The sequence below is a fragment of the Podospora bellae-mahoneyi genome, chromosome 7, assembly GCF_035222275.1.
Source record: "Podospora bellae-mahoneyi strain CBS 112042 chromosome 7, whole genome shotgun sequence".
In the NCBI taxonomy this organism is placed as follows: Eukaryota; Fungi; Ascomycota; class Sordariomycetes; order Sordariales; family Podosporaceae; genus Podospora; species Podospora bellae-mahoneyi.
Genome location: NC_085886.1, coordinates 2,910,206 through 2,927,865, shown reverse-complemented (window position 1 = coordinate 2,927,865; position 17,660 = coordinate 2,910,206). Strand labels below are relative to the sequence as shown.

Here is a 17,660-nt window from a genome sequence, read left to right as displayed (position 1 = left end):
TGGAATGTGGGATTATTAATTGGATTGAATAGGGGCGTTTGAGGGATGAGGAGTTTACTTTGGAGGGATAGGGAGGGGAATTGGAAGAGTTTCACGTTGTAAATGATAGATGTGTTTTGAGGGTGGCATTATTCTCTATCACTTGCTTTTACATGATGTGACCCAGATATTGTACCTACTTGGTTGATGTCTTGATCGTAAGCGAATCAATTTAAATATCGTCCCAGCATGCAAACCACACACAAGCAGACGAGAGTCTACCACAAGGGGTCCTCCGCGGAATAGCCCTGGCGCTTCCAAACGGAGACCTCCCCACGGTCGAGCGTGAACGAACTCGGCTCTCTAATCAGAGGCTGGTAGGATTCATCTGAGCTGTATATACCTAGATAAACCATACTTTGGAAGAAAGTTAACAGGCCTCGTGAATATCTTTGAAGGCCTCTTGACTTATCTTTCGAGGCCTATTTTCTTTTCAAAAAGGTATAAATCAACATCTTATCTCACTGGCAGTCTTTTGTCCAAGAACAATGTGTTAGGCGTTCAGTGTCCGATTCAGGCTTAGCGTGACGCATTTAAAACATCCCATATAATCGACCCAACCACACAAGCGCGCGCAAAGCACCTCGACGACCTCAATTCATTCATTCGCATTGCATCACATTTTCTCCCCAGCGCAAAAAAACAAAAAAAAAAAAAAAAGGAAGAAAAGAAAACGACACACACACACACCCGACACAAAACACCACTCTCTCTCTTTCCCAACCCTGCAACTCTCCCCACCAACAAATCCAACCCCCAAAACAAAACAAAAAATGGCAGACCAAGACCTCCTCCTCTTCGCCCGCGAATCCGCCTCCCGCTCCGACGACCTCTACGCCCTCCTCTCCCTCGACGCCACAGCCACCGACCAGGACGTCCGCCGCGCCTTTCGCAAAAAAGCCCTAACCGCGCACCCCGACAAGGCGGGCGACAACTACGACCCCGCGTTGTACGAGCGGCTGGAGCGCACGAGAGATGTCCTCCTCAACCCTGAGGCCAAAGAAGTCTACAACAATGGGATGAAAGCCGTTCTTGAAAAGAAACGACAGAGGGAGCAGATGGGCGCGAAGAGGAGGCAGTTGGTTGAGGAGCTAGAACGTAGGGAGGAGGAGGCGAAACGGCAGAAGACGGATGGGGAGGGAGATGGCGGGAGGGACAAGGTTAGGGATATGGCTGCGCGGGGGAGGCGGAAGATGGAGGAGTTGAGACGGAAGAGGGAGGAAGCCGAGGAGCGGGAGAGGGCTGTTAGGGAGAGGGACGAGGCGGAACAACAACAGCAAAAGCAGGAGAAGGCGGAGGAAAAGGATTATGATGGGGAGATTGCCGAGCTGGAGAGGAGACTGGCCGAGAAGCAGAGGTTAAAGGCGGAGAAGAAAAAGGCCAAGAGGAAGGAGGAGACCAAGAATGAGGACCAGGCAACATCATCATCACTCCCTTCTGACACCATCAGGAAAGAAAAGGATATGGCTGACCGTGGTGAAAAGGTCTCGGCTGCGACGACGACGACAACCACGACAAATGCGAATAGTGATGCTGGGGCGACGGGGCAGCCGGGGCACAAGTTTGCTTCTACTATGGCGAGACTGAGGGCTGCACAGGCGAAGAAGGATGAGGAGAAGAGAAGGAGAGAGGAGGAGGAGGCGAAGGCAGCCGCTGCTTCGTAGATTTTGCACCCCGTTGTTAGATTTTTCTAGACGTTTTGCTCATGATACCCAGAACAGATCTTTCTCTTCAATGCATTGACGCAGTTCCCAGCTAGGCCTATCTACAATCATGCATCACTGTACTAACCCATCAGACTATAATGCTAGGGCATCATGCAGCAGCACAATTCCATAAGCCCAAGACTTGTTGTACAGTATTATACATGTGCAAGTATCTCACAATCAAGATACACATTTCATCATCATCAATGTCTCCTTCCCTTCTTCTCCATCTTCTCATCCAACTTCTCCCTCAGCCACCCCGGCACAAAAGCCTTAACCCTCACCTTCTCCCCTTCCTCCCCCTTAACCTCAACCTCAAACTCATCCCCTTCCTTAAACCCCATCCCCGTCCCCACCGCCGCCTCTCCCGGCAGCTTCAAATCAGTCATCATCTCCAACCTCCCCAACACCAACCCCAAATTCCCCCTCCCCACAAGCCACTTCCCCGCTGGTCTCCCCCTCGCGCCCACTCTCGTAACATTATTCCCCGCCTGAATCCTCCCCGCAAGATCCCCCTCTTCATACCGCAGTGATGTCGGTGGGGAGGACGCAGAGGAAGGATAGAGCATGGCAGGCAAAATCCTCTTCCTCACCACCCCCCTATGCTCCGTCCTAATAGTCAACTCCTGCCCAACATAGCACCCCTTCCTAAAATCAACCCCCCCCAACAAATCCAGATTCGACTCGTGAGGCAAACCCCCATCCCTCACAATCTCCTCCTGCCCCTCCGCCACACCATTCGCGTACCGCAACAGAGTGTAGACCTCCTCCGATTGCATCTCAACCCCTTCCAATCCACTCCCACCCCCAAAAACTAAACCCCTTTGCCAGGATGGAACCCTCGGGTCGGGGCAGTAGCGTAAACTCTCACCTTGAGCCGGGATAGAATCCGGACTACCCCAAACAGCAATCACGCTCGCCTCTTCCTGCGGGAGAAGGGCGATGGCGCATTTAGAGCGGAGTTTATACCGCTTCAGATGCTTGACTAGCGTTGCTGCTTCGAGGGTGGAGACCTCGATGAGGAAGCTATCTGGTGGTGAGGAGGTTGACCTCGGGTCGAGGTAGATGAAGACGTCGTTTAGGATCCTGCCTTGAGCAGACAAAAACGCGGCGTAGGTTAGGGTTGAGGGGGTGGTGGGGAGCTCGTTGGTGATGATTCCTCTTAAGAACTTGGCGGCGTCTGGGCCGGAGAGGGAGATTAATGATCTGGAGGGGAGGGGGGAGATGCCTGAGTGGGGGAGGCCATTGTCTACCGGTGTTGTTTCGGAGGTGGCTTCTTGACGGAGGAAGGGAGAGGTGGAAAAGGGACGGTGTTGCCGGGGTAGAGAAAGGGGTGTTTGTTTTGGTCGTGATAGTGGTGGTGGTGAGTAACTTGGCCGGGATGATGACGAAAAAACCCTTGCAGTGGTGGTGGTGCTCGGCAGGCTACCGGCAGCGATTGCTATCCTCCTTCTTACGACAGGCTGCATTTCTGAGATCGTAATGAAACAGAACAATTACACCCGTTGTAAGGATTTCACAAAACCAATGTGTTTCGTGGAAGCTCTCGTCGGATCGGAATTTGGCCGTCAGTGACGTAGACTTTTCGATGTTCGGCAACGACAGTTTTGCCGATCGGCGAAAGCGGGACTTGTCTAGGCCGAGGGGTGGTGATCTGTGCGCGGGCTATCAGCCTTGTGAGAGAGAAAGAGACTCGGCGTTGTCGGGGTTGGCTCCGGGCGGTCGGGTGTATCGATAATCTCCGCTCGTTATCTGACACACCTCACCCACTGGACTGATGGACAGTGACTGGATCAGTTTTTTTGCGGGGGACGAGAGATATCTCCGTTCGCTCCGCTTTGTTGATTGATCATCCCGTTGATTTTTGGTGGGGTTTTTTAGTCCGCTGTGGAGCGCTTATTACACTAACACTTACACTGGCCCAAGTCAACCACATATCGGACGTTTTCAAATAAAAGGGCGTGTGTGTGTCCCTCAGAATGTCTAATTACATTTGTACTTTGATGCCGAGAAATCCACGGTGACAAACCTTCCGGGCAGTAAGCGATACGCTGGGATGAGCAATTTCAAGGACTCTGCAGCAGTACAGTATTTTTCATCAAAACATATCCCGTTAAAGCTGACAAAACAGGGGCGACAGCAAACTCCGGGATGGCCCGGTGAAGTGTGGAAGAAAGGGAGGTGGATGACTGAGCCACATGTCATCGACTACGACCCTTTTCCCGTGTGTGTGTTACGGAAGAAGCTCCGTTCAACGGACGGAATCGGGGAGGTGGGTGTCAGTTGACTCACGCCGAAAGTGCCGCAGACAGAGACGAAAAGAAAACCTGATGGGAAATTCCCTCGCGCTATTTCCCCATGACTTGTCGACTTGTTCCTATCGCGAGCCTTGCTGTCCTGCGTATCCTCTCTGCCCGGCTGCACCCGTACCCGATCGTCAAGGAGCGAGCGAGCGGCAGATGTCCCGGGTGACCCCGCGGTGGCTTCGCATCTCAGCAAATTGAGGTGTGAGCCCGACCGACGAGAATCAAGACCTCTCAAGGAAAGGGGGGTGTCCCTTGTCTCACCCCCCACAGTTTACCGATCGCCAAAACATCACGAACTGGGACAATCATAAAAATGAGCCTTGCAGCCTTCAAACAGGGCAGTCGGTCACGAACTCCATCGTGTCAGACATGGTCATGATGTTGATGTCCTTCACCGCCTTGGATACTAACTCGCTGCCTGGACGCATGCCATAGGTCATCATGGTCCTTCCCGCCTTTTTGCACCTGCATACGCAGTAGAACACTGCCTCTGCCCAGAGGCATAGGGAACGTAACATCTCGCTCTTTGGAACAGTCACACAAGGCGTCCAGTTTTCTCCCTTCCCCATAGTTCTGGACGAGTTCCTAGTTTCTCGAGTTCCTGATCCCTCACGTAATCATCATGTAGGGCTGAGAGGGAATTCTCATATCAAGATGCAAAGAACTTTTCTGTTGAACTGTAAATTCATACAGATTACCTGCTGTATAGAGCTGTGATTGACTGATCGGAGGGCATCAGTCGCACCGCAGTGAACAGGATCATGAGCATCAGGCCGGGAAGAGCCCGGCACCGAATATAACGAACTGATCGTCTTGCACCCTCAGATTCAGGCCATGCCGTGATGTTGTGACGATCACCAGTTCCAACGGGCACAATCAACATCGAAAGCCCCCAATACGAAAATTACAGGCCGATGTAGACGGTCGTCAAGGTTGCTCATGTTGCGCTCATGATACCTTTTCAATGTTGTTTCCACTTGGTCAACTGATGGCCTCCAACACAAGAAGAACCTGCAACCGTTTCACACCTGACCCTGACTGGTGAGGCCTGAAAGTGTGGCCGGTGATGCGATCCGTCTACAGCACCATTCCCTTGCCGTTCCCTACCCGCGCAACCCTAAAAAGAGGTGCCGAACCCGGCAGTCTGGGGCAGCGGGTCGTCAATGCGGTATCGTTTGGGTCGATTTTCGAATCGCAGCGCCGCTGCATCGAAACACCAGTGAAAGGCACCACGCCACCGCCGCCGCCAACGCCGCCTCCAGTGTTGGCCGCCATCATCTTCAACATTGAAACCCCCGCATTTTATTTTATTTTATTTTTTGTTTTTGTCTTTAAGAGAGAAATGATCTCGTTTTGGCTGCGCTATATGCCGCCGGGTGCTGCAACCTCAGGCAGGCTGTGTGATACTGCGTTATACTGAGCGATTTACTTGTCCCAATCCCGAAGGTCTGATGTTGATAGAGGCCAGGCCAGACCAGGTGGTGATACCACTCTCCAGTCAATCTTTTGCTTCATCTTCAAACCTCCGGTGTCGCCCACAAGGGCAGTGCCCATCATTCACTGCACTCTTTTCCCCAGACAAGCAACGTTTCCGTCCTGTCGTGTGTCGCTGTCGTCACGCGTAGGGTATGCACAGCCCTCTCCATGGTACACACATCAATCAATCAGTACAATACTCGGAAATCCCCCCCTTTCGGTCCAAAAAATCCCAGACCCAGCTCTTTGGAAAAGTGGCTTTTTTGTGGCTGGCTTTGCGTTCTCCCCCAGTCAAGTTGAGGGTCGGTCCCGTTCGACAATTCAACTTTTGGAAACGGGAGGCTCTAACTGGACGGATTACGTTCCCCAAGTCCCAGCCCTACAATGATGTTCGCTAACCCCTGCCATTAGGGGTTTCTGGAGCAGAAAACGGAAATACCGTACTGCGGCGTAAAGAAGAAGAAGAAGAGATCTGATTTCCTTTTTCCCGATCCTTGGGAAATTTAGCGTCGTTGTCAGGGCATCAAGATATGTACACAGCAGCAAGTACGTGCGCAAGTGCGGTGAGCATACCTAGCCAACAAAGCGATGCGTTTGCACCATTTCAATCAAAACTGAAGCAAAGCAACCCTCAGGAGGTGTTATCACAAATTGATGATGATGATGCATTGTGATCAGATCACTGATCGATAGCTAATACCTTGACCGCCTCAACATTTTTGCTTTTTGCTCGGTAGTTGCTGTTCAGCTCTCATCAGACTGACACTTACATATGTTGGTGATTTCCCTAATCGGAACCGCTGCCGAGCTGCGACATTATCAAAACACCAAAACAAAGACCCGGATATCTCCCCCCGTATCATGATCCCCATCAGCCGCAATCCGTTTGTATTTATATTTATATAGGGTATGAAACACATCACCCTCCCAATCTGACAACGGAAACAAGACCCGACCCTTTGAAAGGCGTCCCGGCCGCCGCGACCCGCGGACATCAATCCCGAGTGCCGCCCGAAAAATCATCGCAGACAAGCTCGGAAGCCCGAACCACTTCTTCCCACATCCCGTATCTCAGCTCCACCTCATTCACGTTTTTTTTTTTTTTTTCCTTTTATCCACATCGTCGTGCAGGAACCCCATCGTGTAGAGAACTCCTCTCACCCCCGCTCCGGGGAGCATCCCGGTTTCTTAACTCCCAGTCACTCACCGCTATCGTCATAGGTTTTCACCAATTGTCAACAAGCTATGTAAAATTTGACAACGCACACAATACTTTTCCCTCTGTCTGAAACTTTAGTTTTGCGGGGAATGTTGTGAGGGGGTTGAAGCTTGAAGCAAACGTGCAAAAGTAGCTGCCTGACGGATGATATTGGACGTTTGCAACAAGAAGAGGCTGTGAAGCTGACCCGCTCGCCCGCCCAGCTGTGCAAAAGTCCCATCTTGTCACTCAGATCCACCACCAGTTCGGTGGCCGACCGCGTCTGGTAGCTGGCTGTATCGTATTCTTACAGCACCACACCAAAGGAAAAAAAAAGGAAAACAAAGCCCAGCGTCCACGTAAGAGACTTTTCATCACTGCTGTTTCTATCAATCCGACCGAAGCGAGCACGAGCACACCCCCCTCCCTCCCCATATTACCGTTGGCTTCGAAATCATTCTACCCAACCGGTAGAAGTTTTTTTCGCTATAGAGATCGCATTTACAAATCCTCACCCAAGCCAAGACATCGATTGGAAATTGATGTCAACGTCAAAGTCCTGAATCCCGCCCAAGAGTTCTACAAGGCTTCACCCCTTCCCCCCATCCCCAACACTTCGGGGTGCACCTAACACTTTCATTCAAACCACCCCCCCAAATTCCAGGTCCCAAAGTTCCAAAGTTTCCAAATCCCAAACCCTTCCTCCAAACTGTCCAAAAAAAATAAAACGGCGCGCGCACTACAAACTAACTTTTTCAAACCATTGTGTTTATCCCAAAAAGAAAAATATGTCTTTTGTTATATCAAAGTTCCATGCTTCATGTCTTGTGTAGAACTGTAACCCCGAAGCCTCACATCCCGTCTTCTCCAAAAAGGCGAAGAGCCGAGGTCTTGGAGACACAGTATTCGTACCCAAAAATGCCGAATCCTCGGTTAGGACTTCCCTACCATTGGCACCGTTTGCCAGAAACACATGCTCAATTGAAACACACATTCAATTCACGATTGCAAACAGCCAACCCAACTGTAAAATGTTGTGGATTATTTTGGTATTGAATAGAGCTTGCACACTCAACCCTCAGGGAGCGAAGCAAGTACTCTTGTGAATAGTAAATAAATAATGATATGAGTGTGGTTTTGTTTCCTTCCCCATTGATTTCATCCCGCTTTCCTCCCATTGCATCATGCTTTCCTTATTCCTTTCCATATATATCCCCTCCACCACCCAAAATGATGATATAAGAAATGATGCCGCTGTGTGTTTTCCTCCTCGCTCGCTGTGTGATAATGACCCAAGAAAAGAAACAAAAGAAACCGGGTATCAAAGTGTAGAGTGAGTTGTTGTCTCTCCTCGAACCCTCCCCTCCAAAAAAAAAACGCCTACCCAATGCAAATGATGACAAGAGAGGAAAAGATGGCGACTAGTAGATCGATATCCTCGCCGGGTTTCTCGGCGGGAGATAGAACCCCTCCTCATAAAAGGCGTCCTTGTCCCCGAGCCCCGTCGCACTTTGTATCGTTGTGCTCTTCTTGTCGTCAAAAGCGGGTAGCGTAGTGGTTGGTGGTGATGGTGGCATGGACGACTCGTCGTCGGTGGTGGAGTCGGAATCATCGAGGAGCTCGGGTGGGGAGGATGGTGCAGAGTGAGAAGATGTTCTCTGGAGGGCGAGCTGGGTGTAGTCCTCGTCGTCGTCTTCCATGGCGTAGTCCTCTTCTTCGTCTCGGTAGTTGTAGCCCTTTGGTGGGAGCATGCTGGCGTGGGAAGGTATCCTCCTGAGGGCGACGACCGCGTCGGCCATCTCAACGTCCTCGTCCGAGTCGAGGTCATCCTCGTCCTCGTCGTAGCTGCAGTCCGAGTCGTCGGAATCAGAGTCGGCGTCCTCGGCTCTCCAGTCGTGCTGGGGCTCTTCCATGTGGTCGGCCCATTGGATGTGGCGGTTGTTGGTGGATGGTGGCGGGCTCTGGGTGGCGCCACGGACGGATTGGTTGAACCACGATTCTTGTTCCCTCTCGGCGTCGGCGAGATCTAGCATAAGGGAGTCGAGCAGGTTGGCGTGTCCGACGAGCAGGCGGAGGTTGTGATCAGGGCGGGCGGCTTCCGAGGAGAGCTTGGCCCTTGCCTTGTGGGCGAGGAAGTACGTCTGGGCAATCGACATGGTGGGACTCTTTCTGAGGTGGTATGGTGATGGTGAAGCTGGGTAGATTGATTGCGAAGCTGCCTGGAGCTTTTGAGAGTGTGTTTGGGTTGTTGTGGACATTTTGTAATCGGGGTGCTGACGGCAGCAGGCTTCCCTAATATTTGTTGCTTTTGGCGTATTTTCTTGCGAGTGACTCAAGGCACCGAAGAGCCCGATCCCGGCTGGACCCAGTATTGATAAAGTTACAGGGTCGGGGGTGCGTGCGGTGGGTGGTGGAGGGGTGTGGGGATAGGCTAGGCTGTCCTCTGTCCTCAGGTAAGGTACAACAACTCAGTGTCAAGATGTCAAGATGTTTTGTTGACAAGCAGTCACAGTGTTGAATCTGGAGTAGAGAGTAAAAAGCTCATGAAGATGGACACTTTCAACTGACGGAGAACGGAGACATCAGAGGGGGGCGGTCATGCTCCTTTTGTAAACCCCTTGACCGTCCTTGTTGGTGTTCGGCTCCGTCCAAGACACCGCAGGGTCACCAGCGAATGTATCATCCGCAGCAGCTGACAAAAACCGAGAGTCCGACACCCCTGTCCGCCCGCTTCCCGCCTTTTTACTTCTACCCTTGCAGGCTAGCAGGAACGCGGCCTTGAACCACTACGCCTCACCGCTGTAATCTTTCGTTTTGTTACAGACTGGGCCAACGCCTAGGTCTTTGTCTGCCCCCTCAACCTGCCACGCACGTCCATGTCTTGATGCCTTGCCCACCGACGTGGCTCTCCTCCTCAGACCGGCACGAGGCCGATTGATTGACGTGCCCTGCAATGTTTGGCACGTCTGGGCATTATCCAGAGGACTGCATGTCATTTGCTTTCCTCCCAGGTTTCCCCAGAGTTTGAGGGTCCTAAAGTCCACCAATCTCCGATCTCCGATAGATATCGCTTGATGATGCCATATCAGAGAGATCAAGAGATCCATGAGCTGTTACTAATCAGCAATCAACCGTAAAAGCTAAGCTATAGCTGCCCGCACCCAACCGACCGGATGGAAGAGAGAAAACGGCGGAGAGTTTCGCCCTTCTGTCGGCTTCTTCTGCAACCGTCTTCGCGGTATTGAGAGGTTATCTAATCAACGCAGCCCGTCCAATTTCACATAGAGTCGGTTGCCTTGATTTCTAATGGTTCCGGCATAGAGTCATTTTGTCATCCACTTGACCACCACCCACCACAACAAGGCAGCGAGGCAGCACCGCTGAGCAGAAGTAACCGAAGCCAAGCCAACCCCAATCAACCCCCCCCCATTCTACCCCTCGGCAACAATCCACGTCATGAGCCAACGACTCGAACACGACGACACGACGACCACCCCATCACCAACCACATTTGAACATCCCACATTGGCAGACTGGGCAGGCTATATCAATACATGCGCCCTGTCTTGAACGCGTACGGTACATAGATACCAGCGCGTTCGGTAACAGGATCCCGCGGACACGGAGACGGCACCACTATCTGTGCAGTACAAGACAGTCATCTTCATGCCCTGGGGAGGTAAAAACAAAATGCGCCGTATGCAATTCGTCGGTTCGTTGACATGGTAGCATTTGCCCTATCCGTATGCACGGAACCCCTTCGCAGCGAACGCAATTTACCCCAGATGGGACACAGGAACGAGAGAGCACCGCCTCATTTGAGAAGGACCATTGTCTATGTAATACCAGCGGTGTGAATGAGAGATGATTCATTAGCTCAGAGTCGCCTGTCGACATCTGGCAAGCTGTACGACACCACAAGAGTAACTAAACTCCGAGGGCATCAACCACCACCGCCGAATAGAAGATCTTTTTTGCACCGCCTCCGAAAATGTGTGTGGCTACGGGACGGGACAATTCGAGAATTCCTCGTTCTCCTCCCCCACAGAGTTTCCCCCCCTTTCTGAGCAACGAACAAAAGGCCGCGAACGCCGCACACGTTACAAGACCCCAAGATGGGTCTTGGCACGGAATTCGGGCCCTGATTTGTGCCCATTGGCCCCCACAGATAGGGCTGATAGACACTGGGTGGAATTGGGGTCCAGGGGTTTATCTCACTCTCTGTCTGTCTCTACCAGTCGGGGTCCAAGGGGAAGGTAAAACCGCAACCACCACCACCACCACCACCACCACCACCACCACCACCACCACAGTCAGTAACTGGGAGGCACAGCCCGTGAGACCCGTGGAGCCCGTGGAAGAAAACCACATGGCGGTCCCGGCGGCGTTGAGCTTGCACCGGGGGTTGTTGGCTGTTGCAGAGCGGGAGCGGTGGTTTTCTCCTGATGGAGATGACCGTCTTCCAGGACGGAAAGGTTAGCGGCGTGGAGGCGCTGGGCGGTGAGCACAAAATCACGACATCGCGGGCATCACAGCACCAGGGGCTGTCAATGCGATGGTATCATGGCTTTGATTCAGGGACAGGGTTGAGCTCACAGGCAACAGAGTATCACAGGTCGGGTCTGCATGAAGGGATCGTATCGTATCGTATCTTCCACCGCCAGCTATCAATGATCACGGATCGTCATTGATCAACTCGCTAGAAATCCGAGCAATGCTGACGGTAAACTTACAGGACTGAAAATCACCCAACGCAGATCAGGTCATTTTGAAGAAACCCCCAAAGGCAACGTTAATATTTTTCCCCATATTTTCTTCGTACTCCGGACCCCATTTTACTTTAAAAGGCGGGGCGGGGGTATATCAGATCGTATAGGTATAATACATATCATCAGGACTTTGGTTGTCAGCCTTGTTGTCCATCAATCTGTCTGTTACAATCCCCAGTTTAAATCCGACCCTCATTTCTTTGGGGGTTTTTTTGCGCTCTTGCGTTCTCATAGTCCCCCGTCAACGGCGGTAACAGCACTAGTATACGAGCCCCAATGTTACTCTCTCTTTCTCTCGTTGCCCATCTCTACCACCTGCGCGCGCTGCCCGCGGTTGCAGCATCGTAATGTCACAGTAAGGCAGTGCTGTGCCTCGCAACCCAACCAATCGCTGGACGGGAGACCTCAGGTCAGCAGTCGCTTTTTCTATTCCCCCACGGATCTCGGTCGGCGGACGGGCAGACGGTAATACCGCGAGTGACAGCGTGCCAGTCTGTCGGTGCCGCGCCACTGCGTACCTACCTACTGTCGTATTTGGAAGGTGGGTGGAAGGTTTGGAATGCTTCTACGCATGCATGGGCGAAGAAGGTCTGGGAACTGTCGGTTCCGGGGTTTGACATTTTAGGGGTTGCCGAAATGGGGTTGAATCATGGTGCTGTTTTGGGACAGTGAGGATGACTGGAATGTAACAAAGGCTGAAAGTGCTGATAGTGGAGTGGTGAGAGGTCAGAGGTGAGAGGTGAGAGGTAAGGGAGAGGTTGTTTCACCACGGATGCGGTCCGATGCGTGAGTGGTGTCGTGTTCAACATCCGGTCCGGCGTTCTGGGTCAGGAACGAGGGGGGGATGTGGCTGGAATGAAAATCATGCACAGGTCAGCTCCGGGGAGGTGTCTAATGGCTGGCTGGGGAGGGAAAGAATACCGAGGGAGGTGATTGGGGGGGATAGGGGGACACTGCCGTGGAATTTCTGTATTGTAGGGCTCTACATGTCTGCTTATTGGTGTACGAGCCTTGCATATGAGGCTCGGATTGCTGGTAAGTGAGGTGATTATGAAAGCAGTTTGATTACCTCAGGTGTGGAGGAGTGTTGGGTGACTAAGTGCTGAATGTTTGTAACAACGGCTGGGCTGATCTTGTTATGTAAGGGGATTGTATATCCACTGAACGATACAAATGACTAAGCTTTACATTTCTTATCACGATATTCCTCGTCCTATCGAGCATCTCATATCTCAAAACTTCTCCTCGGGATAACCAAAATCTACTCATAAATAATAATAACAGTTCTAATCAAGATCACGACCGGGACACTGGCTCTACTACAAAACTCGTATCAATTCTAAATCTCAGCTAGTCCCCACGATAACATAACAAGTCGACCGCCAATCCATAAATGGATAGCACACAACTACCCCCATCATGTCTAATCTTCTCTACCCCCTTTCCAAACCAGCTCTCCCCCCTTACCCCCCTCTATTATCTTCCATTACTAGCAACACCCACCAACCAAACACCAACCCAAAATTATCCATCAGCAGCAGCATGATATACATCCTCTATGTGGCCGGGGTTAGGTCCGGAAAACCCATGATCCCTATCCGCCTACGACATGTGTCAAGGGCAGCTTAAACAGTGAACGATTGTGGTGCAACCGACCAAAGCATTGCAAAGCCATTCTTTGGAGATCAATAATACCAAGAGTGCTATTTTTACTGGGCAGATATGGGACATGACCTATCGGCTGCTCCTCTCGTTGCAGTGAAGAGGGGGAGGTTAAAAGATAATGAAAAACCCTTAAGAGATAGTTAAGAGGCCTTAAAAATAAGTAAAGAGGCTTTAAAACATAGTTAAAAGGCTTCAAAAGACAAGTAAGAGGCCTGAAAAGATAATTTGAAAGCCGCTTGCTACAGTCATAGGAGAGATGTGCACCACTATTCTGCCGTCTTTCTCTGCGATTTCAAAGCACCACCCAACATTATGATGATAAGTATAAATGCATAGGTACCATAATGTACCTATTAGCCGTCTATACAGAGTCGAAACACTCAGGAGACATATCTCTTTATGTCTACGGTCAATTAAGTATGTAAGCATTCCCATCGTCAACGGATTCCTCAGGGTTGTCTTCAAAGACTCTGTGACAATTTTTTTGATTAGTATCTTTACCTATGTATATCGAGTAACTTGTCCCCTCACAGAAATATCATCGGAGTATGTACTTATACAAGGCATCTCAAAATGGGTACCATAACCAGCAATCATCAGTGGAATCTGATTTACAGTGATCGCTTTAATGTTATTTTATCATGCCCTATGTTGCTTTGATGATGAAGAAATACACCGGGAAACAATCCAGCTATCCCCCATCCCCCCCCCAATGATATTGACTATCACCGTTCAAGCAGCTTCGGATCTGGCAAACCCCTGAACCTTCCCTCCTTGTACTCCTGCAACATTTTAACGACATTGTTTCCTTTTTTCCACAAGCGACATCCCCCTCCACGGCTTGTGCCCTTTCCGTCAATCGCGGCGGCGATATCAAGCGCTGTGCGGTCCCGGTTATCTGTCAGATCAACGTTGACTCTACCAGTCTCGAGAAAGGCAGTGATGAATTTAAATACTTTCTTCCTGGTGAATATATCCGATAGATCCGGTAGTAGATAATCCAAGGCGTGTACAAGTGGTGTACGGCCTTGCAAATCCCTTGCGTTCATATCCACTGTGCTAACCAAAAGAAGCTCTTTTACACAGTCATAAGCCCCGCTCCCCGCCGCCCAACTTAATGGCGACCGCCCACCATCGTCTTTGGAATTTATATCAACATTCCCAGTCCCTAGGAGAAGTTTTAAGCTGCGCCTATTTCCCCAATGGGTAGCAATATGGCTAAGTGGCGTGCGGCCATCATTGTCCTTAGAATCAATCTCAGCCTTTCCCGTAGAGAGCAGAAACTTCGCCGCGTCCTGACCTTTATAAGAAGCAACAGCGTAGCTAAAAGGCGTCTGCCCTCTTTTATGTCGAAGATTGATGTCCGCCCCCCCCAAATTTAAGAGAGGTTGGAGGGCCTCGCAATGTCCTTGCTGAGCAGCATAATGAAAAACGCTTGTTCCGCCATCATCAGTCCAGTGTGGGTTGCTTCGGCCCTTCAGGTTTATGAGCTGAGCCAAAGGCAATCCTCGTGGGTTCCAAATGTTCAATGTGTAAGCCATGGCAGATTCTCCTTTCTGGTTGACTGTCATGGCACTGGCTCCATGCTCAAGAAGCCACTCAACCATCTTCTGGTGACCCTCTTCAACCGCCATCATCAGCATCGTTTGTCCCCCCTGATGCTTCGCTTCAAAATCGGAGTCGCTGCTAACAAGAATCTTGAGACAATCCATATGGCCATCCTTGACAGCGTACGCGGCAGGTATGTTCTGAAAGACATCCTTGGTATTTAAGTCAGCCCCTTCTCGAACAAGAAATGACACAATAGCCGTGTGGCCTCCTTCAGACGCGTATGAAATAGGCCCTCCCTTCGTGCTGTCGGGTTTGTTGATATCTGCACCCTTATCACGGAGGAACTTCACAATGTCGACATGCCCTGCGTTAGATGCACATGAGATAGGCGTTGTGCCAAAATCAGAACTTGCTTCAATGTTGGCACCTTCCCGATAGAGGCATTCCACAACCTTCAGATGTCCGTTGTTGGCTGCAAAGAAAAGAGGCGAGATATCGTTCTTTCCAACGATGTTGGGGTCTGCTCCTTCTTGACAAAGAACCTCCACAACATCACTGTGTCCCTCCAGAGCGGCATACCATAGAGGCGTTCTTCCCTCCTTGTTGCGCTTGTTGATCTCCTCGTGACCAAGAATCCTGTCAACAAAGATGGTCAAGTGCCATGTTCCCATATTCCACAGCAAATGATAAAAGACCCCTTTTCTGCGAAAACCGAAAGCTAGTAGTGGACATTGACGGGAGCGTTCCGGTTTCTGACCTCCATTCACCAACAGTCGATGGCGGAGTCTGCTGAAGGGCCGCTAAATAATCCACGAAGGCATCCACTGCACCCCGACTCTTGGATGCCATCGCGGCAAGGAGAGGTGAGCCATATCGCTCTTGTTCTGTGGCGAGACAGGCGGGAGCACTGAACCTAGGTAAATATATTCTGGTCAGGGCGGGTAGGATGTGCTCTGCCAGCACATAAAGCAGACTGGCTGTGTATGTGGAGTTGTAGCGGCGAGCCTCATATACTTCCTGAACATTTCGCAACAGCAACCATGTCCGTAAGTCGAAGTCTTCATCGAGGAACCATTGTTGCGAAATAGCGCCAACTTGAGCAGTTTGTGCACATTCAGCATGCCAGAGGACGTTTAGGGTAGCATAACCCAGAAATGGAAAGGTCTCTGTAGCCTTCACACGGAGGGCATGGCCTTCCTTAGCTGAAGCTTTGGGAAGTGCGATGTCGAAACCAACGCTGAGGATGGTCAGAATGTCCCTCCGCATATAGTACTGGAAACAGCATTGCTTCAATCTCTCATTGGCTTTGCGCCTCAAAATCGTCGCCAAGCTCGGGCCAAACCACTCGCAACCCCCTTTTTTCTTCTTTCAGAAGAAAATCTCGCACCGATTCATGGATGAACTGCACAACTGGGGCTTTCTTCGACTGTGTGATCTCAGCAAGGCCCTTGGAAATACTCCGAATGAATCTAGGGATATCAGAAACTGTGGCTCTCAAAGCATCCCCGGTCGCAGAAGTGCCTTCATCTAGGGAATGTGAACCCTTGTCTGAATCTGATTGAACATGAATACCTGGACTGTGTTCAGAATCAGAGTTCTCCCCGAGCACTGCGTAGTCGTCGGACTCTGAGTTGTCCTCAATCACTGAATCGTCGTCAGTCTCAATCCCGGCAAGAAGATCATGGTAAAACTCCTCCGGACCCAACGGTTTTCGCGGGAACAATAGCCACTGGATACAAAGCAGGAGCTGGTATTTGTCCTCCTGGTCTCAGTTCAAAATCCTTTTGAACAGCTCCCATAGATCGCCCGGGATCTTTTTGAGTTTTTTGGTGACTAAGTGATTGGGTGCCCCTTTGCGCTTCTCCTTATTCAAGATGTCCACAACCAGGACAGTCCACATGAAAATTCCTGATGCCCTCAACAGTAATTAATCCTTAGTCTGCTGATTACCAGCCCTCAATTCCTTCTGAATATAAGTCTTGATATCTCTGACATGCCCCTCATGGCCGTCAAGCAAGAGGTTGAGACAGGTGTCCAGTGAGATATCCGGATAAGGTCGACTAGAAAAGAAGATACGAAAGCGCAGGCCATTGGAGACAGCTTGTTCGCCAATTCTCTCACATTCCAAGTTTTGATAGCAGCCGAGTTGAAGACATCCCTTTGAAAATGGGGCATTTTCTGCTGCAGTATCTCCAGTAATTGAACGAGAAGTGCCCGGTACATCCCTCTTGTGGTCTTCTCCAGCTCAGCACCCCGCGCGTTGAAGAAGAAGTGGATGACCGTAGTAGCCTTGCTGCTCTTGGAGTTTTGAAAGCTTCTGAGGGTCGATTTGATCAAAGTTGACTTTCCACTTCCTGCTTTTCCTCTCATCCAAAGGAAGCCGTGATGATCCTCCATCTTGTTGATGTCAAGCCAGTCTTTGTGTTCTCGTGTTTTCGTTATCCAGACGCAAGTGTTTTTGTGCGCCACCCGAATGCTTTCCTGCCGTGAGTCGATCTGCTCAAATCTCAACGAATCCAGCAGTGTTTGAATGCTCTGGTGGTCCAGCGAAGTCACCTCCAGGGGCTCTTGCTCATCAGGAAATGGGGCGGGCAATCCCGCATCAGATGTTGATGGGCACACCGAGACTTGTTCCGCAATACGATCCAGAGCTGTTGCCACCATTTGATACTGGGGGTCACAGACGCTAGAAAAACGACTGGGCGACAAAGAGGTCTGTCAGCTTAAAATTCAGCCTGTAACAGCAACGCTCAAAAGAGGGATGTTTGAACTTTTATTATAAGGAGGGTGAGTTAATAGGTAGAGCGGCGGGGCGCTGGTAAGCCCCTACCTCCCACAACAGCGCCTCTTCCCCTCCGCCAAAATGAACAAGACCACCAAGACCACTCGATCACACACACACATAAGCTTCTACACATTCCTTTACAGTGAGCAAAACGGCCGCCATTCT

General features: G+C 50.7%; 4 protein-coding genes across 4 annotated transcripts; 1 reads left to right on the top strand and 3 right to left on the bottom strand.

Moving 5' to 3' along the window:
* Window positions 1–812: 812 nt before the first annotated feature.
* On the top strand, window positions 813–1,703 carry QC761_710400 (uncharacterized protein; the record flags this gene model as incomplete). Its single annotated transcript, XM_062882586.1, has 1 exon — window positions 813–1,703. One exon carries the CDS (start codon window positions 813–815, stop codon window positions 1,701–1,703), a length of 891 nt encoding a protein of 296 aa, XP_062728645.1.
* Window positions 1,704–1,948: 245 nt separating this feature from the next.
* Window positions 1,949–3,214, bottom strand: CAF17 (ccr4 associated factor; the record flags this gene model as incomplete). Its single annotated transcript, XM_062882585.1, has 1 exon — window positions 1,949–3,214. One exon carries the CDS (start codon window positions 3,212–3,214, stop codon window positions 1,949–1,951), a length of 1,266 nt encoding a protein of 421 aa, XP_062728644.1.
* Window positions 3,215–8,146: 4,932 nt separating this feature from the next.
* Window positions 8,147–8,983, bottom strand: QC761_710380 (uncharacterized protein; the record flags this gene model as incomplete). Its single annotated transcript, XM_062882584.1, has 1 exon — window positions 8,147–8,983. One exon carries the CDS (start codon window positions 8,981–8,983, stop codon window positions 8,147–8,149), a length of 837 nt encoding a protein of 278 aa, XP_062728643.1.
* Window positions 8,984–10,956: 1,973 nt separating this feature from the next.
* On the bottom strand, window positions 10,957–15,381 carry QC761_0110610 (uncharacterized protein; the record flags this gene model as incomplete). The annotated part of the gene is made up of 2 exons (XM_062873216.1): window positions 10,957–11,184; window positions 14,173–15,381. The coding sequence occupies 2 exons, from the start codon at window positions 15,379–15,381 to the stop codon at window positions 10,957–10,959; spliced, it is 1,437 nt and encodes a 478-aa protein (XP_062728642.1).
* Window positions 15,382–17,660: the final 2,279 nt, after the last annotated feature.